The sequence below is a fragment of the Galeopterus variegatus genome, unplaced genomic scaffold (genome assembly GCF_000696425.1).
Source record: "Galeopterus variegatus unplaced genomic scaffold, G_variegatus-3.0.2 Scaffold983, whole genome shotgun sequence".
Taxonomy (NCBI): domain Eukaryota; kingdom Metazoa; phylum Chordata; class Mammalia; order Dermoptera; family Cynocephalidae; genus Galeopterus; species Galeopterus variegatus.
The window spans coordinates 45,873-72,614 of record NW_007727094.1 but is presented as its reverse complement, the minus strand read 5'-3'; the positions used below and the strand labels follow the sequence as shown (position 1 = coordinate 72,614).

The 26,742-nt window shown below is 34.4% G+C and overlaps 1 protein-coding gene across 2 annotated transcripts in view; it reads right to left on the bottom strand.

The window, feature by feature from the left end:
* Positions 1-891: 891 nt before the first annotated feature.
* Positions 892-26,742, bottom strand: part of LOC103591530 (receptor-type tyrosine-protein phosphatase kappa-like) — a 37,335-nt gene continuing 11,484 nt past the window's right edge. The window contains exons 6-20 of one of the 2 annotated variants that reach the window (XM_008574007.1): positions 25,992-26,003; positions 23,506-23,690; positions 21,663-21,750; positions 20,668-20,744; positions 20,456-20,473; positions 17,919-17,955; positions 16,582-16,679; positions 16,060-16,176; positions 11,043-11,197; positions 8,857-8,992; positions 8,498-8,647; positions 7,427-7,600; positions 4,405-4,536; positions 4,141-4,266; positions 892-1,152 (exon numbers count right to left, since the gene is read on the bottom strand). In XM_008574007.1, coding sequence (XP_008572229.1) covers positions 985-1,152; positions 4,141-4,266; positions 4,405-4,536; positions 7,427-7,600; positions 8,498-8,647; positions 8,857-8,992; positions 11,043-11,197; positions 16,060-16,176; positions 16,582-16,679; positions 17,919-17,955; positions 20,456-20,473; positions 20,668-20,744; positions 21,663-21,750; positions 23,506-23,690; positions 25,992-26,003 — 1,673 coding nt within the window. In that variant the 3' untranslated portion in view covers positions 892-984. The remainder of the gene's footprint in view (positions 1,153-4,140; positions 4,267-4,404; positions 4,537-7,426; positions 7,601-8,497; positions 8,648-8,856; positions 8,993-11,042; positions 11,198-16,059; positions 16,177-16,581; positions 16,680-17,918; positions 17,956-20,455; positions 20,474-20,667; positions 20,745-21,662; positions 21,751-23,505; positions 23,691-25,991; positions 26,004-26,742) is intronic. The other variant, XM_008574006.1, reaches the window with a different exon arrangement.

Genomic DNA, 26,742 nt, shown 5'->3' with positions numbered 1-26,742 from the left:
ACAGCCTCGATAACAGGATTTATTCTTATTATAGAACCATTTACCAAAGTTTATTGCAGCAGATATTTACTGGCTATCACAACAACAAAATCCTATAAATTCCTCAAATTAAATGCAAATAGTTTTCTTCATCATTTAGGAGTTTCTGTGATATGTAATTAAGTTTATGTGAGTAGAGACGGATGCTTTGCAATCTATCAATAAGGCAGAAAGTCCCTACAACTACCCATTTTCATATCTGATTCCCTAAGTGTGTATGAAGTCAAATCAGTAAGGTATATGACTAACTCATCTCTAGGATCCCTCCAAGTCTAAGATTTTGTGACTCACCGGGGCTTCCACCATGTTTGGCTTGCTGTTTCTTAGTGTCTTTACCGCATGGAAAACGTCAACAACATTTTGCCGTTTCACCATTTCAACAACAATGCCGATAGCACAGAACATGCCACTTCGCCCGCCTCCATTTCTGAAAGCAAAGAAAACAAAGGCATTTTAGATAGCATCTTTGGGAGACCACAGGTCACACCATTGTATATGTTTGAGAAAAGAAAACATTATCTTTTAAATTTTTTTCCATTTGTGTCTTAATTTTGTTTCATACACATGCATGCATGTGTACAGGGCAGAGAGGAAAAGGCTTGAGGATGAGAGTAGCCCAGCAGCTTACACTCAGGAATACACCATAGGTATAAGTTGCTGCAACCTAGATACCTTGAGATTCCAATATATTTGTAAACTGTTAATCGGGGAAGTTGTTCATAGTGTTCAAAAGAGTTTAAATTATATAACAACTATATAATAAGATTTAGAAAATGCAAAAATTAAAGTTAGTAGTTAGTTACAGAATCATGAGACAGAAAAAATGTTTTAAAGTAATATCTATGGGAGATCTTTAAGATGTGAGTTTCTTTAACATGGAAAATGCAAAGGCTGATGAGGAAATGAGCACCAAGGCCCCTGATCGGCCAGGCCGGGCTGCCCTACTCACAAGCAGTGGATGATCGTCCGGCCTTCGCCTTCCTCGCATTCCTCTTGCCATTTCTCCACCTGCAGTATCAGTTTCAAAAATGACCGTTTGGAGCCAGGCACTTCTCGATGAGAAGCCCACCCTAGGTACTGAAACTGCTGCACCATCAGATAACCTTCCTGTGGCTGTAGAGGGAAAAGTATTTTTATGTAAATAAGCTGGGACTAGAATTTCTACTAAGAAGTAAAAGTTGCACACAACTTGCAATACAAATGAAATTTACATTGGATTGAGTCTAGCTGATGTCAGTCCTATATACATACATTCCTATACAGAAACATTCTAAGTTAAAGCAGCAAGAAACATGGGAATCATCCTTTCTACCTGCTTCTCCCTGACACCCCATATCCAGTAATCAATTCCTATGATTATACTTCCTAAATAACGTTCAAATTCATCTCCTTCTCTTTTTATCACCATTGATATCATTGCATTCCCAATCACAAGTTATGATAATTAACTCCTAGTTGATCTTCATGAATAAACTTTGATCTTCCAATCCATTCTTACTATAGATAGGCATCACGATTATTTTGAAATGCAAATTTGATCTTGTCATTCCCTGCTTTAATGGCTTTTAAGCAATCTTGGCATAAAATTCAAATAGCTGCCATGACTTAAAAATCCTTACATGTTATGGCTCTACCCCCTTCCCCAACCTTCCCTTTAACATACTGTTTAAGTTCTAAACACAGTGGCCTTGTTTTTATCCATTTATCAAGTCACCTCTTTTTCCTGGGGGACATTTCATATACTGTCCTCTTTGCCTTGAACACTTTCTTCTTGCTTGCCCTTCTTAATTCTAAATAGATTGACCAACTTGTCCCAGGTATGCCTAGGACAATTCTAGTCTTTTTCTTTTTTTTGTCTTTTTTGTGACCGGTAAGGGGATCGCAACCCTTGGCTTGGTGTTGCCCACACCGAGCTCAGCCAGTGAGCGCACCAGCCATCCCTATATAGGATCCGAACCCGCGGCAAGAGCGCCGCTGCGCTCCCAGCGTCACACTCTCCCGAGTGAGCCATGGGGTTGGCCCACAATTCTGGTCTTAACACTGAAACTTGTGTGTCTTGGGAAAGTTCTCTGGTTGGTTACCTCACCCCCAAATAACTCCTACTGATTCTTCTAAAGCTCAGCCAGTGAGCGCACCAGCCATCCCTATATAGGATCCGAACCCGCGGCAAGAGCGCCGCTGCGCTCCCAGCGTCACACTCTCCCGAGTGAGCCATGGGGTTGGCCCACAATTCTGGTCTTAACACTGAAACTTGTGTGTCTTGGGAAAGTTCTCTGGTTGGTTACCTCACCCCCAAATAACTCCTACTGATTCTTCTAATTTTGGCTTAAATACCACTATCTCATAGAAGTCTCTGATCACCCAGCTATGTCAAATAACTGAGTTAAACACTCCATACTCTGTACTTTTTCTCTGTAAAATGTATTATACTTGTAAATAGATGATTACACAATTAGTTGTTTAATTCCTGTCTTCCCAGATAAATATAAATTCCTTAAGGACAAGGAAATCCCTATTTTTCCTAAACTCTGTATCACTAGAACCTTGTATAATACTTTCCAATGAGTAGTATTGTTGAAAGAATGAATCAAAACTTTAAACCTTCAAATGAAAATATAAGGAAGAATATGCAACACATGCGTAAGCCATATCATAAGGTATCAGATCTGAAGTTCCATGCGGCAAAGCCTCATGCATCTTTTGGTAGGACACAGGCCCCATGTAGAACAACACCCAACTTGTTGTTGGTGCATACTAAATATTTGATGAAGTAAATTATATTAAATAATGAGACTGGGAAAAGAAAAAAAAATCATACACTAATAAGGACCTGAACACCAAATATAGAGGAAGTTAAACAAACAAACAAATAAATAGGCTGACAAAAAATATAACACAGATTTCAGTTCCTATTCCAGGAATATTTTTCATAGAAACAGCTCAATTAACAAACAAGCCTTACTTTCTTAGTTCAGCAGCTACAGCTTTTTAGCTAAAATATTACTAGAACCATAACGCAGCAGATGTGCAGACATAATGAGATTCCACTTAAATTAACATCTAAGATATGCATGAATATTATGACATGATTGAAGTTATCCTTTTTTCTCCACTGAAATGAGCAATAGAATTAGATACAGTTTTATTGCCTGCTCATGGTTAGATACATATAGACTTATTAACCAGACATACATATAGTCATTTTGATATGAGAAAACACTGAAACATGACAGTCCTAATCACACGCTTAAACTAATTCACATACACAGAACTGGTGCTTTAAAAAACAGAGCAATCTTTCCCTTTAAAAAGAGTATAATTCCACGCAAGTTACCAGTGTTTTTTCAAATTTTGCTTGCTATCTGGTTACATAATCTGAACAGTTTTTATTATTATTTTTTTTTGAAGAGTCAGGGTAAGAGAGACTCCTGAGTGACCCAGCTGCTACTTTGCTGCTGGGGAAAGGCACGATCGTAGCAGCACTGGTTCTACCTTTAGATCCCAGCAGAGCCATGTGTTGGAACATTTAGGAATGTTGTAGTTGGGAGGAGAATCAATGATGACTGATTTATTTTTTCCTTCAGGCCTGGGTTTCTCTCTCGTACACAGGACTTGGAATAGTCACATGGAATCCTGTTCTAATGGCTGAGCTGACATATTCCCTTCTCCTGAGGTAAAGCTTCTCTATCATTATCATTATTATATTCTTGTGCTCTTATATTTCAATTGCATGCCATTTCTGGGCTGGATATCAGTACTAATAAAACATGCAGTCATCCTTGAGATAAGTTTACATATACTCAGTGGCCAGGTCCAGACTATCAAATTGACTGAGCCAGGACATCTAAATCTAGATTTCTAGGTGGAATACGATAGTGTAGTAACTGACCAGAAAATCTAGATTTCAGCATTTCTGCTTTCTTATATTTGGAATGTGTTTTTGTTCTAGTACTTGAGTATAAGATTATTACTAGCTTTGGGATGAATTATGTAATGCTCACTAATTTTACTCTTGCTGTTGTCTAAAAGGAATTACAACATCATGGTTATGATCTACCTGTTCTGAATTAACTCGGTTAGAATGACCCAAGAATGACTTACTCTTGTTAAATTGCATATCCTAAAAATCCGGCTGATTACATCACAATCCATTGAACAAGACATACATTCCACTTGGATAGGACCATATCGGAGCATTCCTTCTTCTGGCCAGTACTGAGGGCAGCCCTAGGTAATAAACATTTTGAAAGAAAAAGAAAATGAGCATTATTTTTTTCTAATCAGGAAAGTATAAAGCAAATTTTAGCAGTTTATTACTCTATTAATTTGTGTATAAACATGCAAAAGCAACTGATAGCCATCAACCTGGGACAAGTCGACTTCATTTAACATCACAATGGAGGTGCAGCCATAATCATATACTAATCTCCAGAAGTCTTTCACAGTGTTTGGCAGAGGGTATTGTGTGACGATGAAAGCAGCTGGTTGCCTGTAGCTCTGTGAAGAAACAAGGTAGATGGAGAAATATAAGTACTTAAAATGATGATTAGTTCTACAAACAGATACAATACACTTCAATGTAGGACCAGTAAGATGTAATAGCTTCACACAGAGATGGAGCCAGAATGCTGCTTAAGCCATTTGGAGTAACAGATTTGGACCACTGGAATGTACTGGAACTAGTAATGAGTCAATTTGCTGAAGACTTTGATGGTTCCAAAGGAGTTCAAGTCAAGAATTAAATTTTTATTCATTGAGAAAAGTAAATGCAGACAAATACAAAAGAAGAAACTAAAGAACTTCTTGAGGTTAGGAACCTCCCTGAGGTACCAGGTGGGCTGTTTCAATTTTCCAAAGGAAATCAGTCTCTGAGAGGCTGAGGGCAAATCAATCGTGTGTGTGTGTGTGTGTGTGTGTGTGTGTGTGTTCTTATACAAAACTAACTCTCCTCCACTCCAAATAAGAAAAACCACAACTACCTCAAGCTCCTGTGCTTTTATATTATTTGTATATCACCAGCACACTCTATACATCTTGTACGCAATGCACTTCTCATGGTTTCTGGGCATTTCTAATGTATAACAATGGTCAGAATGATAGTTTCAATCACTTAAAATTCTCAAGTGCCAAAGAGTAATACCAATGCGCTTCCTGGCCCCACATAAAGGGGAGATGACTCGTTTTCCAAGTGCTCCTAGATGAAGACATAATACATTATCTCTTTCCGGAGGGAGGGGGTGTAAAGACAATATTTATCTGGCCTTGGCAATACGTTATTCTACAGATGGATGCTCTACACTAAAATAGAAATATATAATTGTAGTAATGACTTTAATTATTGTAAAACAAAATGAGACAGCTGTTGGGATAAATTTCCCTAATGCACACACAACTGTCAGTGATCTTCTAACTCATTTCTATCACACATACTACTCTTTAAGTCCTTCAACTGTCTTAACATCAGTGTAGATACTGATCCTTGGACTTCACTGATGCTGCCACCATTTGGGGAATGCTGCTAACCACGACATTCCATTCCACAGAAGACCACAGGATAAATCTGAGTAGATGGCAGTTCACCTGGCTACTTCCGAACCTTACCAAGCTTCACCTGCAGCTGGGCCTCCTGAGAAAGGTATGAAGGCTCATGAGAAAGTATCAGAAGAGAGAAGTAAGCTTTCCTTTCAATTAAATGTCTGCTTCATGGGAAGGTACATGAAAGCAGGCTGATGGCTATTTACTCATTTTTTGAGTCATAGGGAGGGGAGATACATGAGGTGGAGATGAAAAGGAAGCAGACTGAAGATTTCCTGTTTCTTTCCTCTCTAAATGCAGGAGCACATGCAAGGCTTTGAAAGCACAGACTCCTTGGCCTTACCTACGGATCTTCATAGGCCTGGCAAAAGGGTATGTAACTCTAATGATGGGGTTGAGCAACAGCCTTGTTCTTGTAAACCAAAGCAACCTTACTCTTCTGAAGGCTCAACTACACTAGTAAATCCACAGAGAACTTAAACTATGAAATATATCCTTCTTGAATCACAGGGGATTAAGCAGAGAGTAGGAACAGGTAGAATATAAGGTTTCAATCTTCATACTGAATAGAAGACTACCTGGAAAATGAAAAAAAATTGACAAATGCCAAAGACAAAAAATTCAAAGGCATCAATACTTTTCCTAATATTATTATTTGCTCTTTTCCTTCTTCCTTTTTTTCCTTCCAAATCTAGACTCAGAAATGAAAGTCTGGTACATCTTCTCTGTATTTAGTACATTTGCTTTTCCAGACAACTAACATGGGAAGAAAAGTTATAATTAGGATGCAATGTGATTTCAGTGAATGTGACTAATGGCTAGACAATTCTCCGGTCACAGAAAGGATGGGAACTTGTCATTGGCATTTGATTTTACCTTTAGACTATTCTGCTCTGTAGAAAAAAAAAAAAAAAAGCAAAGTAAATGGCTAACACTAGTCTTAGAGAAATAGAATGGGGGCTTTTCTAAGTTTCTGCTTCCAGGCTACTAATTAGCAGTAGGTAATTTTAGAAAACACAATAGAAGCAACAAGTTAGAAAGCCTCATTATAGTCTGAAAGGAATGAACCATGTTATCTAATTTCTCCTTGCCATGGTTTCATAGGTGAAAGGGCAAAATCTAGAAATGAACCAGGCTTCTAAAATGGCATCATAAATAAAAATGTACTGGACCTGTCAAAAGAAAGAAAAAGAAAATTTCATACTATTTTTATAAAACTTTTCTGTCATCAAAGGTAGAGAATACATTTTCTTCCTTCTTCCCAAGGTGGCCAAAGACATACTTTAAAACCAACTTCCATGTTGTTCTGTCTGTCTGTGGGCTGCTAACACATTGAGTATATGCTGGAGCACCTACAGTTTATGAAGACTGGAAAGGGGCAAGATGGTTCTTTTATCATGATGCATATGTTAACATGATATTGTCCATGTCTTCCTTAGTTGTTATAAATAATCTTTATTAATTAATGGCCAATAAAACAAGTTAGCTATAAATTATTGGAACATTAAATGTTAGAGATAAGCATTTTCCAAAATAACACAACTTTGGTAAGATATGGCATTCTGTGATTTTAAAAATTTCATTCCTTAACTATATTCAAAATAAATAAGACATAATTTTCTTCCTAATGTAATTAAGATAAAAAATATATAAACTGCAATATTTCCTGTACAAATATAATAATTGATAATCAAGCTCCAAATCCATAATAAAGCTACACAATTTATAGTTCCTAAGACTCTCTGCAGGGGAAATCTAAAATAACTCTCTAGAAAATAAAACCAGCCAGTGTTCAGTTGCATTACATAGATTTTCATGGCACTTTACACTAACAAAGAGGGCAGTCTCTTACATCCATAAGAGCAGCATTGATGTAGTTACTGCTCTCCCCATCAATAGTAATTAAAAAAGGCAGACATCTGTCAGGTGGCAGCATGTCCATGAAACGGTTCTTGTCATGGTTCCTTGGCAGGCATGCTATACTGCAGTCTTCAGCTTGTAGTCGAGGGGTGACTGAATTCAAAGTCTAAAAAGAAAAAGGAACCCAGGTTAAAAGACCATAGTGATCCGTTTGAGAGCATAACACAGATCCATCAAGTATTTAGGAGGCCAAGTAGAAAGTGAAGGATTTGTGCAAGGCAATGGCATTTGCCACTGACAGGGCTGACAGAATTTGTAGTTAAAGGTAATGAAGCCTGGGAAGTGACAAAGAAACAAGATACATATTATTCAATATGCCTTTTCCTAAGAGGAAAAGGAAAGCTAAAAAACACAGCTACGAGCAAAATGCATTGCCTAACCCAAGAAAATACAATCAGGGCAGTCCATGATGATGACCCTTCATCAAAATTGGAAACTGTACCGCCTGTAATCACATTTTGTCATGCCATACTTGGAGATATTCTAGGGTGTGTTGGAAAGACCACTGCACCAAGAATCAAAGCATCAGGTTTCTAGAGCTACCCCTGACTTCATTTTCACACACCTGCAGGGATGTTCCAAGGGCAGTGAAACATTTGGGGCTATTTAGAGACAATGTTCAGTACAAACTTCAGCTATTATTATTAATGGGGCTGATCTCCTCACACTGCGAGTGACACAGAAGGTCAAAATCCATACTACTGCATGGGAAAAAAAGGTTATAAATACCACACAAATCACCACCACATTTGACTTTTATGATACCTTTCCCCATATTCTTCCCTGAGTCTGAACTCATTTGCCCTTCAGGATACAGCACACACAAGCTCATCAATACATAAGTGATCCAAAATACGTCTAATGAAAGGGACAGGTATTAGATTATACTTTTAAAAGGGTCAAAGGTTATAAATTAGACTTGAAAGATCTTCCTTGAAAGGATTATTAGTACCCAGAACAAATCGTAATAAGTCATAAAAGAGGCCTTAGAAATAGTCACTACCTGAAATTCATCTTTGAGATGTGAAGAGTTAGTCTGAGAGTCTATTCTAATCATATCAAAATACGCAGCTTTAAATTCACAGACAGGTATGGCAGTTTCTCCACATAAGCAGGCTTCTAAAATGGCATCATGAATAAAAATGTACTGCTCCTATCAAAAGAAAGAAAAAGAAAACTTCATACTATTTTAATAATAAACTGTCCTGTCATCAAAGTAGAGAACATATTTTCTCAATAAGGAAATATTAATGAAAATATCAATATTTTCCTGTATGGCCTAAGCTAATATTGATTATATGTGAAAAACATCTATTCCTTTGTTTAAAAAAGAAAAAGTCCACTAAGGGTCAATCAGCATACCTCTGTCTGGACCATGTTGATACGCCGTGATCGTAAGGCTTTGACACAGTTGTAGATGTCAACGACACCCTCTCTTTCAGCCATATCCAGCATGATGTCAATCACAATGTAACAGCCAGTTCGTCCAGCACCAGCACTGAAAAAAATTAAATGCGAAGAATTTAAGAAGCATGCTTGTCTTTGTTACCTTAAAGAAAGATCTTTCCTGTTGTCAGGAAGAATCAAATTGTTTTAACAAAGTGCTAGACACATAATTTGTACACGATGCGTAAAGACTTGTTAATGTACAGATAACTTCATGTACAGAGTATCTGCTTTGGTATACATTAAAAATTGGAACAAGAGTTCCAAGTTATTTGCAAGGTGAAAAAAATGTATATACACTGTTCAAATTCCACACCTCTCTCACAATCTTCATTTTACATAAATTTAATACACACAATTTCAAGCTCACAGAAGTGATCAAGTGGTGAATTCATGCCTAAGAATTTAACTCCAAACTGCAATACTTTCCTACTCATCTTGTGGGTCCTCTGGCAGCAGTGAGAGAGTGCTAGCCCACTGTCGCAGAGAGACTCTTGTAAATACCAAGGCAAAAGAACATTAATTCCAAAACCTTTAAATGGGAAATCTGAGAAGCCACAATTCAGAAGTGTTAATGGTGAGAGTGGGAAAAAATGATGTTATCAGTGAGGAGGTGACCAACAGTAGAAACAATATTTGAATAGTGATCTAAAGGGAAAATAAAAATAAGTTTTTAGGTGTAGCATATGATTCTTAGCAGGACACAAAGATAGCCACTATTTTATTGCACTTAATTCAAAAGCTGAATCATAATATACTTTGATTATTTTACCCCTTGGGATAGTTCTTCAATTTTATGTTCAGAAGCAAGGGAGCAAACTACATAAACATTTTTTTGGGGGGAGGGGATTTCAGTTTGTAGTCAACGTCTTCTCTTCCATAAACTCAGAGATGCCCAAGTCTAAGTGGAAAAGTACACTTCTGTTTCAAGAGATTATCTTAGAATCTTAAGAGAACTGCTGAAGCAAGTAATTCATAAGAAAGTAAACCTCTATGATAAATCAAGGAATCCCTGAATTGAAAACCTATTTATACGATTTTCTAAATGCTTAGATGGGTTGGTAACATTATTTCTTTGTAATCCAGATTTGGTTACTTCTTTTAAACTCACTGTTCTTTTAGAAATTGAAGCAAAAGATACTGGCTATCTCTATTACTTTTTTCTCTCTACCATCTTCTCCATCACTGTTCCCAGCATTTGAGACAGGAAAGTAATTGAAGAGTACATCAGATTTCTTGACAAGGATTGAAATGAACATTTTTTTTCAGGGTGCGTAGTATCTGATCTTATGGGATGCATTACCTTTATTCCATTCTGTTGGTTTTTTCCCCCTTTTATACACAGTCATTTAAATCCTGAATAGGTTGGATCTTCAGGAAGAAAAAAATGCTTAAGTACAACCTATTATGTAGCTTGGGGGGATTAGTATGTGTGAAGCATTTAGGAAAAGCTTTTCAAATTCAGTACTTATTTTTCTAGTCACATCTCAAAATGAGGCCATGTAATTTGCTTTTAGTGTCACTGAATGCTTGTTTTAAGAGAAGTTTCTAATCAGAAGAGAGTCTAGATATAATGTTCATGTTTTTTGGCAAATACTTGCAGTTTTCAAGGTCCTCTGATGGGGACAGCTTTTCAAAAAAATTTTTTTGAACTGCTGTTTTGCAGCACAAATTCTTGCAATTTAGGCCATTTAGTACCTCTGTGTGTCTCAAATTTAGCTTTAAAAGCTGGGATTCTAGTGAGAATTTTCTAGATGGGCAAGAAATCTCTATTTCAATCTACGATTCAATACAATATGGGATTTGCAAAAGTGATAAAAATAACAAAAACACAGATGTTGCCACTAAAAGGCAGACTTTCTACACTTGTAATTGTGGATAACACTATATAACATTAGGATGAATGTATGTATTTCTTAAGTTTCTATTTTATATCCTACTCATAGCTAACTTTTATTTTATTGCTTTTTTACCTTATCTGTAATACATGCAAGCTAGAACTTTGTAAGCATGAACTAGTTTTTGTGCTTAAAAGTCTTGTCTTTATACTCTAAAAAAAAAGCTGACCATATGAAGTCAACACCATTTGGACCACCACGCACCTGCAATGCACGACAATGGGGCCAGCACTAGGAGGGTTGGATAACTTGACTCGCCGAATAAAAGAAAGCAGCCCCGTAGCATGGTATGGCACTCCATGGTCAGGCCAGCCCGTGAAATGGAACTGTTTAACTTCACGGATTTCATTGTATCCCCTCTGTGCAAAGACGGAAAGAAGCATTTTCAAAAGGACTCAAAAAAAGCCATTGAACACAATAATAGATACTAGACCTGACTGACTATGAAAACAATGAAAAAAATTTACCAAAGATCATGCCTTTTCTAAAAAAGGATACTGGCCTAACATAACAAAAGAGTTTAACTTTATTGTTAGACAACTTGCTAAAGAAAGAAAATTCAAAGTCTTGCTTGGTTCTCTAAGTCTAGGTAAATTTTATTTACCTTGACAGCTTGTTTCTTATTGGAAATGACAACATATAAAATTATTAGGTGAAAAGAAGGAAATGGGAAAACTAAAATGCTGCCCTATTGACCCAATGCATTGAGTTCTCAAGTGGTGTATAAAAGCAACTTTCCAACTTCTCGCCTCACAAAGAGATTTTAATGCCTTGCTTATCCATGTTGAAAATGCTTTTGAAGCACAGCATGTAGGGATTTTCCAGGACAGTGCGACTCTAGATTGGTTTGTGAAAATATATAGCTAAACTGTTCTTTGGGCAAACTATTTTTCTTAGGTCTGTGAAATAATTCAGCACACAGAGTATTATTTATAGTAACAAAAATGCAAAACAAAAGAAGTGAAGCATCCATTGTGGTGTTTTTCTCCTATTGGATTAATTAAAGAGAACTCTACAAATGCACATTTCAGAGACTTTTCCTTCTTTTTTTGTTAAAAGAATCCTGTAGATTGGGGTAGCACAGCTTGGCTTTCCATTGATGGAAATTGTAGTATTGATGGAATACTACAGAATCCACTTTTAGGAATTCACATTGTAGCAAAAGAAAAAAAAATCCCACTGTAATCTAACCCTAACCCTACTCTAACTCTACTATGACCCACTGTGGAATCTCAATCTCACTTGTTCAATCAGTAAAGGTAGCAATGTTACATGAAATACATGGACCAAATTGAGAAAGACAGTTTGTTTACATTTTATCTTATACAGACCAGTATCAGCAAAACGTTGGAAGACAGTGATCATGTCTTACAATTCTTCTTAGTTTTAGTTCCTAGCACAATACCCTACACAAAGCAGGGCTCAACAAATAATTGTAATCGTCACAATGATAAACATAATCATGAAATCACCCAAATGAAAAAAATCACGTTCTTTGTACTTTTCAAGTCAACTCTAGTGAAGTAGGTCATAAATTGTTTTAAGACCAGATTTTAGAAAATTACTTCACCTCCTCTATATGAATCCTTTTACTAGAGTTGCTGTTTGAACCTTGCTTCCTTTCTCCTTCTGTTACATGTACAGGACTTAGTCTTTTTAGTAAATTTTCATATCTGGTAGAGCCTATCACCTATCATTCTCTTTTTTACATTTTTCTTGCTAATTTTCAAATATGTGGTTCTTAATTATTTTTGAAAAAATCCTCTTTTCCAGTTCTAAATAACAAGAAAAAAATAAAAACAAAAGTACAACGCTATTCCAATTAGAACTGTATTAAATCTACATAGTGATATAAATGCTGAGTACTCCCATGTTCCAGGACACGGTGCATGTCTTCATTCATTCACACCTTACTTTATGTCCTTCAATACACTTTGTGCTTTTATTCAATTAGGACTTGCATCTTTCTTGTAAAATATACTGACATATTTTAGAATTTTAGAATTTTTTTTATTATTTTAGAATTTTTTTTATTATTGTAAAGAGTGTTTAATGCTTTTTGTTTATTACCAATATAAGGAAAAGCTATGATGCACGAGTATTTATACTGAATTAGTCACTTAAATAAATGTTTATTAGTTCCAGTAAAAAAAAATTACCTCCAGTTTTCTTGGTACAAAATTATTTCATCTTAAAGATTTCTTGGTACAAAACTACTTCATCTTAATTTTGTCTTTTCTAATAGTTACGCAGTTTATTCTGTTTGCCGTCTTATTTCATTTACTAAAACTTCCAAAATATGTTGAATACTAGTAAGAACAATTATCCATGTCACATGCTTGATTACAATAGCAATAACAGCCTTTATAATAGTTTATTAAAATAAACTAGTAGCCTTTAGTTTTTCACTCCTTGACATGTGTGATACTAGTTATTGTTGAATCACCATTATCATGTTTAGGAACTCTCATTTTCCTAATTATAGTATTGCTGTAAATGTCTTTTAAATAAAATTAAATGTATTAAATGCACAAACCTATTAATAAAATCATAAGCTTTTGCTCCTTTAACATCATGACCTACTGAAATCTCCTCCTAGATTTCCCTTCTCAGTTGAAATAGCTTTACATTCTTAGAAAAAATATAATGGATCATGTACTATTTTCTTCATTTACTGCCGGATTCAAATGTTCAATATTTTGTTAAAATTTTTTCATGTTCTTGTGTGAAATTGGTCTGCTACACTTGCAAAAGACAGAGACAGAGAGAGAGAGCTATATTTATGAGGTTCTGTTATCACCACTGCACTAGCTTTTGAAATACATTTTGTTGGTTTTAATGGTTTCCTATGGCCTAAATAATTTGAATAACATGTCATTAGCTATTCTTTAAAGGATAAAGAAACCTCAACTATAACACCATAGTGCAAATTTAATGGAAGATTTAAAAATTGATTCTATTTTCTTCTGCCATCTGTTCAGGTTTCTAATTCTTCTTGGGCCAGTTTTTAAGAATTATTATTTGCTAGAAAATCAATGTCTCTATAATGTATGCCTCTAAGTCTATACATACTATTTTTTATAATTCTCCTAATAGCATGTATAACTGTTGACATATTCCCTTCATGTTTTCTAATACTGTATATTTTGTTTTCTTTGTACCTTTTTTAGAATTGACAGTGTGGGTTAATTATTTTATTGATCTTTTCAAGCAACTAGCTTTCTGATTTACTTTTTGTTTGTGTTTCTTTTTTATACTTAATTTTTTCTTTGTTCTAGTCTATTGTTTTTTTCTGATTTTCTAAATTTATGATTTTTCACATGATTTTAGACTGCCTTTTAAAAAATAAATTATTTATAGGTATAAATTTTTCTTAGTGGATAACTTAAGGTAAGCTTTGAGATGAAATTATCAATCTATACAATATAACTTTAGTTTTGAGGCATTCATTCATTCAAGAATTATTCAAAGAGGATTCGGTGATTTTTAAGAGGCTAATCTGTGAAGTCATTGGTCAGCGTTGCTTTGTACTGAATCTGGAAACATCTCAATTGTTTGTTATGTGTTCAGGTATCCTTTATGACTAAGTTCATGACTGAGTTTTATGAGACCTGTACAAGTATGAACTTAAGAGACTGCATATTACACATTCTCTCTTTTTATAATAATGGGATCTAGTTATTCATTAAGTCAAACATAATAGAGTTCTTTCCTTGAAATCTCCTATATCATTGCTTATTTTATTTTACTTGGTTTGTCTAAGAAAGTTCCATACATATACATAGTTGTGATAATCAAAGTTATGTTGTTCTTTATAATAATACTTTCAATTTAATATTTTTCCTAATTAGTTTTTCATTTTGGTAGAATCACTTACAAATGTCATCTGCAAATAATATTTCTAGATCATATGTGTATAATAATTTAACTATTCTTCTATTGCTTGACATTGATGGTTATTGATGGTTATTTGTAATTATCCAACTGTATAAATGAAGTCATTGTATTTTAAATAAATTCCTTAGGAAAGACTCATGAAAGCTAAGCTTGTCCAAAGACAAATATTTTAAAGCTCTAGATATACACTGTTTTACGGATTTACAGAGAGTTTAGAGCAATTTGACTACAATCAGCAACATATGGAAATACCTGTCTCAAGACATCTTTAAATCTATGAGAATTATTTTTCTTTTTTGAAACTCTTGCTGACTTGAAAGTACAAAATGATATAGCAGTATACGATGTTAAACATTCTTAATAGGCATGTTAACAGTTGTTTCTTCAGAGAGTCTAGTGCTTTCTTTTCTATATGTATTAACAGTATGAATTAAAGATATTAATAACCAAAGGTTTCTTTTGTGTGTGTGTACCTTTTAATATTTTTTGACACAGATAATTTTACACTTTTGTATGGTCAAATCTATTAAGCTTTTCCACAGTAATGCATTTCATTACTACCATGTCCCATTTCTGTCTACAATACTGTACACCTCCTTCAGTCTTTCTATAACATAACAACTTGGGTGATCTTCTTAAAAATATGTCAGATCATATTACCACTGGACTCAAAACTCTCCAATGACTGCCTAACTCACTTTTAATACGAACTAAAATCATCATAATGGTCTACAGGTACCACTTATCTGGCTCTGTGATTTCTCTGACTTCATTTCATATTTCTTTCCCCTTCACTTGCCCATCTCTGAACACCCTGGCCTTCTGGCTGTTTCTCATTGTGACGGAAATAGATATGCCTCTGGGTTTCTGAAATGACTCTCCCCTCTATAAGAAACATTCTTCCCCTGGACATAACCCATCACTCCCTCACTTCCTTTCACTCATGTTACTTTCTCAGCAATGAGTCCTTCCCTAACCATACTTTTGAAATTGTAAATCATTCCCTCCCCTTACTCAACAATATTTCCTACTTCTATTTCCAACGTTTTTTTTTTTCTCCATAGCACTTTTCATGACATATGATATATTAGCTTATTTATTCTTATCAACATCTCTTCTCAATAGAGTTTAAGCTCTGAAAGAGTACAGATTTTAATGTGTGCCTCAGGGTTTAGAAACACGCCTGGCACGTGGTAAGCTCTCAAATAAATATTTGTGGCGTAAATGACTGAATTTTTATGTAGCATTATTAAAACAAAACTTGACAGGAATGTTAAGGGAAAAAGCAGTTCTGATAGACATTTTAATAGAAAAAGATACTTACCCTTTCAAGTGTGAATGTCCTAACTACATATTCAGCAAGTGGTTCCATTTCTACACAAGTTACTTTGAAGTCACCATAAACTTCAGTATCATCAGGCCAATATTTGTAGCATTTAACCTAAATAACAGAAAGAATACGAAGGTAGAAATGAAAACATAATACATTTAATTCTGGTGATAACTCTTTAGGTTGCAATTAAAACACTGTTAAAAATATCTATAAATGAGAAAAAGCTCTGTTATACAATAAACAGAAAGACTTCAAATAGTCTCATAAAAAAATACAAACCTGATAATGTAATTAGATTCTAGTATACAACCAAGCTTATTTAATTACTCAATGAGAAATCAAATAATTTCTCAGCCACTGAAGGTCAACTTAGGAATACTCAACTGAAATGCTATGCCTTTGAAATTTTTAAAACAATTGGATGATCTATTTTAAGTGTGTTATGTGTTGTTTCAACTGTACTCATGTTTATGACTGACCAAAAAAAAACAAAAAAAATTTTTTTTTTCTTACCCGACCAACCTCCACTAAATTTGTAACCATCACAATGCAGGCAGACTGTTCTTGCCAGATCATTCTCCAGAAATCATATACGGTTTCATGAACTGGGCCTATGAAGAAATTAATTTGAATATTATGTTATCAGAGAAATTTTGTAGTTAGCAAGAAGTTTAGATAAGAGAAAATGCTAAGTAAACTAAATAAACCAAAAAAGTAATTAAAGGTCTAACACAAAATATCACTGAAAGTACCTAAATTCAGTTTATATCTAAATTCACACTCTAAGCAAAAACAGAGAAATATATGTTTCTGTTATTTATTTATTTTTTTTCAATTTGTCTTCTACACTTCCCAATTCAGAAGAAGATATCACTAGTTTCTAGAATATTATATTAGGTACTAAGTGACTTTAATACATCTTCAAGTATATGTGAAAATAGAAACTCTTATGCCACCATCAACAAAAGAGCATATATTACCAATTACATAAAGATGCATGTTTACGTATAAAGACATATCTGAATATTATTATCTTCAAATTGCAAAAGCATGTACTGGGCTATACTCTACTCAGTACCATAAAACTAGAATATTGTTCACCACTATGGTTGATCTTTCTAATTTTAAAGAGTATACAAGTAAACTCGATTACTTCAGAGATATGTGAAAACACGTAGAAAAATAACCGCTGTCAAAAGAGCAAACATAGCTTTATTGTACTTTCCTCTTGTAGAAAACAGATGTGTAGGTTTCTCTTCTGATTTCCACTAGTCAGTCAATTTGGAAAGATAACTGAAGATGTTTTTTTCATTTGGACATTTTTATTCCCCAGCATAGCATTATAACAAGATTCCCCTACTCTCTTATTTTCCACAAAGAATGAACTTTACTAAATTCCCTCCATCTCTTTGATTTGTCTTGTCAAAAAATTTCTGGAAAACAGTGTAACCTCTCATTATAACAATATTGGTCTTGGATATTATTACATTCCAGACTGACAAACTATGCTGCAGAAGACAGGCGTCTTATACAGGATGAGACCTCTCTTCCCTCTCATCGAAGTAAGTAATTCCTCTGCCCAGTGCTATTGACTAGAGCTCTGAGATATCTGGATACCAAGGACCAAATCACAAAAACTACCAACAACTTCTCTTTTACTTTTAATGGAAAAATAAATGAAGCTTAAACTTATATAAGTTTAATACAGATAATTGTACTATAAAATGAGTAAAGAATAGTATTAGAGGAGCTGATTTTTTTTTTTCAGTTGATTCAGATAATGTTGCAAAGAACACCATATGGATGACTAAGCAATTTGTTCAATAACATTTAAAAAGGCATAGTTTTACCTTGGGTTGCAATGTAGTGGCTTGGTCTCTGGTAGCCCTGAAATAGGACAACAAATTGTTATTATTTTACATCAGTATCAGAAATAACTGAATGAAGGCATAAAAAGATGAAGACAACCACCTGTTAAGGTTAAGTTATAGCAAAAAAGTCCAGAAATGAGTAGTGAACACATAATTCACTTCTCAAACCTATGTTATCTGAAAGGTAAACATAAAACAAAAACTAAATATTTTAAAGGCTCTGATTAGAATGTATATTGTATAATTGAGTTTTGTTTGCTGTGGAATAACCTCATAGATTTTGTTTTGTTTCAGTAAAATGTTTATGCCTTCATGCTAATCTTTAGCCATTCATTCCTGGTAAAACTGTGTTCAAAAATATTAAATCTCATTTTATCATCCAAAATACAACACACTGCATTACAAATGGACAAGGACATATTAGAACCATAAAAAAAATAACAGAACATTCCAATGTTAGAGCTGGAAAATGCATGTGTGTATCAAATCAAATTTCTGCTGAGATTTTTAGAGAATATTCCTGTTCTAGAACATGTTCAGGTATCTGCAAAAACTATTTCATGTGTGCTGATAATGTTAATTTACACACACATAATTAAAGGTACACATATATAGAGAGAAAGAAGGATTTTTAAAAACACATCTCATCCTGAACAAAAAATTTAGTACTTTTTTTTCACTGTGCCAAAGTTCTGTGTAGTTAAATATTTAATAAAGAACTTATTCTTGATAAGAAATACATTGTTAGTTGCTCTCAATTGGTTTGAATTACAATAGATCAGGAGTTGCAAAAATGTTAGTTACGATAGGATTAAATTTTGAATTTTCTGTACATTTACCAAAGGCCTTTAGTAAAAGTCTGTGGTAAAATTCATCCACGTTTTGGCAACTCAATACACATATATATGCATGTGAACTGAGATCTGCAACCTAAGAGAGTTAGCATTATACTGTTGCAAATTTGGAAGATTTCTAGTTCTTAATACAACAACACAGTACAATGTTTTAGGAAAATTTTTTTTCAAATTTTATAATCATTTCATCTACTGTTCTTCATGAAAAATTTACCAGTTGCAGAAGATATATTTTAAGTATAATCAACTAGTGGGAGATGAAAAATAATAATATTGTATTAGTAATCAGCCAAAATACACTGGGGTCTTAACATAACCTGTCTTATTTAGAATACAGTCCTACTGTAATGAACCATAAAGTAGTAGAACAAGGCTCCAGTGTATGTGATTTGGCAGAAAAACAAGGTTAAACTACATAGATAAGAACAATTACAAATTTGTCAGAGAACTGATTTTTTTATTCTAAAGAGTAGACCGTTAGCTTAATTTTCCATGATGTTATTCTGATAAATTTAAATACTGAATAAGAGTAAGATTATGATCAGAAATTTAAACAGTATACTCATATACTATACTTAATACATTAATTCAACGAAATAAATTATTAAAATTCAAAAAATAACTGTAAAACATAAGCTTAATGTGGTAAAAATTATTTCCTGCTTATGGAAATTAGAAGAAGTGAAGTCCTAAGTTTCCTATCTTTTATATATATAAATGTATATATATGCTTCATATCTACCTTTTGCCTTATGCATATTTTAATTGATGAATTTCAGCGCACTTGGTTTTAACTGTTTTAAAAAAAATAGCTGAAGGTTAATGAGTGCTAAATACATGCGAGGCATTGTGCTAAATGCTGAACAAGCGTTACTTCATTTAGCTCTCACAACGTGCTGAGGTTAGTGCTACTATTATTATCCTCACTGTAAAGATGAGGAAACTGAGGCACAGACAGAGAAATAACATTCCCAAGATCTCCAGTTTAATTCTGAACCTGGTAGTCTGACCAGCGAGCCTGTCCTTCTTATATGTAATGTGATACATTGCCTCTTTATAAAATACTTTATATTTTATTTACTAAGTATGTTCTCTTAGATGAAACCAAAATTTAACAATGAAATGTATGATCCAAACAAACTTTCATTTGTATGATTTGATATATATGTGTGATGTGTAGATTTTATGACTTCAATTTAGTAATTACTTTGCCTTAATAATTTTATTACTTTACGAGCCAATACGACATATCACAAAATAGTCTGCCTACTCATTTTTAACATCAGAAGTCAAATGTAAAAAGCAAAATTTCAGAAACACTAATACACATCATACTATCCAGCTTCTCACATATGTTTGGGGAGGGGTAAGAATAAAAGCCAGAAACAGAAATCATCAACAAATAAAACTAGAGTACAGAATAGATTGTCAAAGCTAAAAATAATCCTGTTTTTCTAAACAAGAAAAGGGAAGGAGGTAAAATAGATCTTCACACATGTAAAAAAAAATTACAAAAAAATGAACATAGATATACTGTATCAAGCTAATTAGGTGAAGCATGCACAGATAACTAGTAGTAAGCATTAGTAATAACCGTAATTAAGAATATTTATATTAAATATTTATAATAGGGTGCTGTTATTTACATATAGTGGTACTTACATCCCTGTACAGCCAAATCTACAGCCCAAACCAAAGTCAGGTGTGAAAGAAAGCACAACAATGTCAGTGAGTACTAGGACGTAGAACAAGGAAAAGTGTACAGTTTGTTCTTTATTTTAAAAGCTAGCAATCACTTTACAGGTAATAACAAGCAAAAAGGTTCACATATATAAGCCAATAAAATGGGCATACTGAACTATAAAAGTACTTACATCAATGTAGTTGGCATTGATGTAGTCTGAAGAAGGATCATCCTCAACAGGTTGCAAAATTACTCTGGAGTGATCATCTAAATTTTCACATAATGAAATAAAAGCTGTTAAATTTCTCCACTGTTCTGAGACAATGTCACAGGTAGAGACTTAAAGTAATTCAGTGTTTGCCATACTCTATCTACAGTACATCACATCGGTCAATTGCAGAAATATAAGAACTTTAATGGGCTCATTGCTGATTACAATTATAATATTCTGTGAATAAAACTTCAGTGACTTGCATCTTCAGCATTAGAAAATTTTTAGGGGACAAGATAATGTCTAAGGAGTCATGATTTGAGTCATGGACTTGTCTAAAGAACTGAGCCTGAATAACGTCTAATTTTGTCTCTTAGGAATGGTTTTAAATGGGTGGGATCTTTTTCCTCTGCACTTTACAGCAAATAAGCCAGAAACTAGAGAGTGAGTGTTGAATCCTGCTCTTAACTTCTTATTCCTTGAGAGTCAAGGTTAAATTTTGATGTAAGATACTTTAAAATAATTTAACTTCAGCATAAAGTGGCCTACGCAAATCAGCAGCTAGTTCAAGTTAAACTATCTGCTAGACACTGGCTCCAACTAAGGAACAAAAGTATGAAAAGAATATCATGCCAACCTTAAATATATTTGGTGGGAGTGTTATAGCAATTTCAATATCCTAATATTCTTAGCTGTTTAATAATACTCCCATGCATTTATGGATTCAAACAGCAAGTTATCTCCATAGGGTGAATTGTCTGAGTCAATTTAATTAATAAGATGATGACAATTTCAGAGTCACTGCTAACAGCCAATGATGTTTTAATATTAAATATATCACTTTGTAAACAGATATGCCACCCTCTGGGCTTCTCTTGAAGTTTAAATAAAACCATATAAGGAGGAATTGCAATTCACTATTTATCTTTGTACACACAATATTTACATTAACCAACAATTGTACGGGAACTTACATGCTATAATGTTTCCATATCGGTTTTTTGCTCTATTTTGATCTTTTTTGGCTACATCCCAAGATGCTGACTGTCCTTCAAAGAAGCTCTGAGAAAAAAAATTAACAAGCAGACTAAATTTAATTCCTTTTTTTGAAATAGGTTTATCTGTTCTGAAGACTAATAATAGTAAAAGCCACTCTCAGGGAGGAAGGGACGCCTGCAGTAGTAACCAAGTTTCATTCTCAGACCTCAAATCTGGTTTGTTGGATGCATACTTGCTCATTTTGGATTGGAATGAGTTCAAATTAAAGAACAAAAAAATGACTTCAGAGGAAAAAAGGACTTTGAAAGTATTTCAAATTTAAGATCGCTATAACTTTGTGAGATGGCAGTAGAAAGAAAGCATTACTCTTTTCGAAATGTACTGAATAATAATGCATCAAAAACTGCAAAATATACTTTTAATTAGTGTCTTTCAAATGTGCACCATTTAGCATTTATAACAGCAAAAAGAAAACCTGCTTCCCTCCATAATTATTCATTAAATGTGTGCAATACATCACATTTCAATTTCTTTGAAGATCATGAAAAGGACTGGGTCTCTACAACAAGGGACCATATGAAAATTAGAGTCCCCTTCTTCAAGAATCTGGGAACAGATGAATTTGTTGATTGGTTTAATTACCATATGCAGCAATTTAAAACAGGGGTATCGATTTCTTTTTGCAGAAAAACTTAAACTGTGCTCAACACAGGAAATGGGGTCTTCAAAGAGACACCGGTCTTTGAAGTGAGGTATACAGGAATACACACGAAATGAACAAAAAAACCCCAGCTCTGGCAGAATATTCTAATTCCTTGCACTTATGTTGTTACCACAGCATGGTGTTTCCGGCATATATCTAAAGCTAACTTTCAAATTCCAAAGATAGTTTATTTTGCTGCCAAATTAAGGTATACAAGTAATTCGTAAATAAAATGTGGAGTTTAAAAAATTCTTCAGGAAGTTGGATGCATTTTGACGGTCTTTCAAAGCAAAGTATTACTTGGATTCTTTCACATTAAACGTGTGTGTATGTTTGTGTGTGTGTACTGTGGGGTGCGTATGGGTAGTATGGATGGTCTTTCTTCCATGCCCCAACCTGACATTTCTCAGTAAGTGAGGGGTGGCAAAGGAACTTTTCCAGATTTGCTCTATTATGTTAATTGGAATGTTCTGTTTAAATCCCTTCCTTTGTAAGATCAATCCTGGTATTTTGGTTTGAGTAGGAAGGAGAGACAAGGTTGGAAGAATTTCCCACAGCCTTCTTTTGGCTTTTCACTGTTGTTTACTAGATTTGCAGAGCTCTGTTTTTCTTCTGGGCCACCCTCAACCAATACTCCACAAAATTGAACTGAGAGTGGCAACTACCACATTGAGAGCACAAATCTTAAACTGATTTCTCAACCAGAGGGTCAAAGAGGTCAAAGAGCAAAGAGGCAGAGGAGTACTTGCTACAGAAGTCATTCCTGACAGCATTTGTAATAGTACAATGCAATTCATGGTATCTTACCACTTGATTTTTAGGTGAGGAAATATTAAGGTCTAACAAAGTGTTTTTAATAACGTAATAAAATATATTATGGAATCCAACATTAAAAATTCTTAGAATGAATTTAGACCCAGTATGTCCTTGGGATATGCCCTTCTCTTTCAATTCTGTCCCCCTCCCCACATACACATTTGATTGTACACTCATAAGCAGTGGATTAGTCTGTGGAGCATTCCACTGCTTGTTATGTTAAAGAGGGAAAAAGAAGGTTAAATTCTACTGAGTACCATAGTTAAAAATCAAATTTAATATAGTACTGAAGCTTTCACCTCATATTCCTCTTTGAATCCATAGCTGTCTGATGTCTTCATGAGATTAATGTGCTGCAGCAAATCAGCTACCCTGATGGCTGGGTGCAGCTGTCCTGTCTGGTAGGGGGATTCCGTCCCCTCACAGAGGTAGCGAGGTACGTCTAGAAGACGACTGGACTCTGCAGTAGCGCTGTGGTTCTCATCTGGCATTGTTCAGATTCCAGAAGATTAAAAAAGAAACAAAGTTATCTTGCTTAATATATACCTATGCAAAGAAGATAAGACCTTAAGATCTTTCTGATAACAGGAAGAAGGGAAAGAAACACCAGACAGTATAGGCCTAGGGTTGCATCCCCATAAAGTTAAAGCTCAAAATTTGAGGTCAGAGCATGTTACGTGTAAATTGACAAGACAACAGATGCTGTGAGATGCAGGGGGACATCTGATCCACTTTTTAAGTGGAAGTGGGAGATGTTGCTGAGTTCTTACTTTTCTTACATCTGTAGTCATAGCTGTATAGAGTGCGAACAGAGGACCAAGTTGTCAATTGGAGAGGTGTTTTCACTGTCGAGTAAGTTGAACAAACTCCTTCCCACCCATATCCCAACCTCCCTCAGAGAGAGACCCAATCTAGAAAACCCATCCCCGCAGGGCTGCTTTCCTTGTGGCCCTACTATGCCCTACTATTTGGGGCTTCACACCATAACACACTGTGGACTGGGGGACATGGGCATTCTATAGGATCACCCCCTCACCCCACTCTGTCTTCTAGCAGGCTACTTGTGCATTTCTAGTCAATCTCTGCCCCCTTGGTTTATTGTTATTATTACTGTTTTTATTGCTAATACATTTTGACTCTCCTGGCCACTGTATGAAAGAAACCAGGATGTGCTTCTGGAGTAAAGTGTGGGTACCACCTCTGGAATTTTTCCCTGGCCCATCCAGGCTGAGTTATAAAGCTTTCGCTTTATGTTCTCATGATCACCTGTTCTCCTATGTCATTTTGCCTCCCCTATATTTTAATCATTTATTTACTTGTTTATTTCCCTCACTAAACCCTGAATGCTTAGAGTGTAGAGACAGAGTCATATTTTTTGTTCCTAGCACCTGGTGCAGAGCAGTCACTCAATAAATATTTCAATGAATGAATTAGTTAAAATCAGTTGAATCCCTGACCACCCACATTTAAGTGAAGGCCCCATCCCAATTGTGTTAGCTTAAAATGAAAAGAAAATTTAATTCTGCCATAAGAAGGAAGAAAAGAACAAGAACATTTTGCCTATGAAGAATAAACAGTATTTTAATGACTGAAGTACTAATCATTACAATGAGAAACATGCTTAGATTTATCACATTTAAACTTACCACTTAAAAAAAAACAAAAAAACAACAAAAAAAACCAAATGTTTTAAGGGATGTTACTTTGAAAAGCATTATACTGCCATACTCATTAACAAAAGAGAAAGTACACTCTTAGGGGAACTTTTGTTTTTAATGATAATGCATACTGTAGAGAACGATATTTAATTAACAGTTTAACATATTTCAAGTGCTGGTACATTTGCCTGTTCTATTACCAACTCTACAAATAGGATATGGCAAAAAATGAATTGTTGTCCCCATGATAAACATTTTTTCTTCCTGGAGAAGAGAAAAAAAAAAAAAAAAAGGAAGAAGAAGAAGAAGAACCCTACAATCAGACTTGTGTGCCTCTATAATTTAGTTTGATTGCATTTGTCTTTACCCCCTCTTATTAAGCTGAATGCATTTATTTTTGGCATTCAATCCCCAAAATGACACATTGAATCAAAAGAACCCCAGATAGATTTTTCTGTGACCTAACCACCAAAGTGAATTAACTCAGGTTTTTCCCTCCCCTCTACACACAAACATTTGCTAGCAAACATGATTCATGAGAGTTTCCTCTTCTTACTATGAGAGCACAGTCAATTGATCTAACTTTGCTAAAATATTACAATCAATAGACTGACATAAAGAATAGATACGTCTCCCCAGCAAAATCAAATTCAGAAGCAACTGAGTTGGGCACTATCAGAGAATATACAGCTTAAGTAAAGAAAACAGATAGCATCAGAGAGGCAAAATGCAATCACTCCAGCTGGGATAAGGTAGCTAAGGCTCTGTGGAGCAGTCCTAGAGATCACATTGTGCCTGCTGGAGCTGCAGAATATTTACAACTGTAAAAGGCTCAGTGAGAAACACAGAATTGCAAATCTTACAGAGGATGTGTTCCAGTATGAAACAGACAGCGTCTTTTGTTTTGCATTAAGCTTTAATACAATAGTACAATGAGTAGTAAGGTCTTTAAAATAATCACAAATGAATTATTAACCTCAATACATTTCCACCTCATTAAACCACCTAATAACGTGACTAGTAGTGAGAGTACATGTACTAATCACTATCCTCATTACACATTTAAGAATAACTTCAAATATATCCTTGATTGAAAGGTTTTCTAGAGTTCTTTGCAATACACTTACCAGTTATAGGGACTTAAACCCAATGAAGCAGTAAAACACAAAAAATAAAAAATATGAATCAATACGAAAAGTTCCTAAGTCCTTTTAAATCAGTAAGTAGATATTAATATCAGGCAATATTTTAGGTGATTTCAAAAATTTCTTTATAAATACAAAATCAATTGGATGCAAAATAACTATAAACACCATGATTCTAGAATGATGAAAAATGCAACAAATCATTTCTACATCTAATATGATTAATGAGAAATTTAGCTTTTAAAGAACGTCAATATTTTAAAAAAATCATCTAGTTTGACTTTCAAAATGAAAATGTGTAATGAATGTTTATATAAATAGGTTTTATGATTCTATTGTGTTAACTCTAGTCTTCTATAAACATCAATATCCCTTTTCACAGGGAAAATTATTACAATAATTGCTTAAACTTTATAGTCTATAAAACTCACATATATTATCTCATTTGCTCTTTACAATACCCTGTGAAAAATGTATAGTAGTGATTATTATACTGTTTTACAGAAGGGGAAGCAAAGATGTCAGTTATTTTAATAAGCTCGTATTACAAATCCATAGGAGGACTGAGACTGGCAATAAAATTTTAATATTTAGGCAACTAATTTTTCCAAAGGACTTTCTTAATATTTTAAATGAACTTTTTCTAATTTGATGCTGACAGCATTTTACGGTGCTAAACAGAAAATGACATTTTCAGAGGCATCTTGGGGCCTTCTCAATGACCATTGTTCCT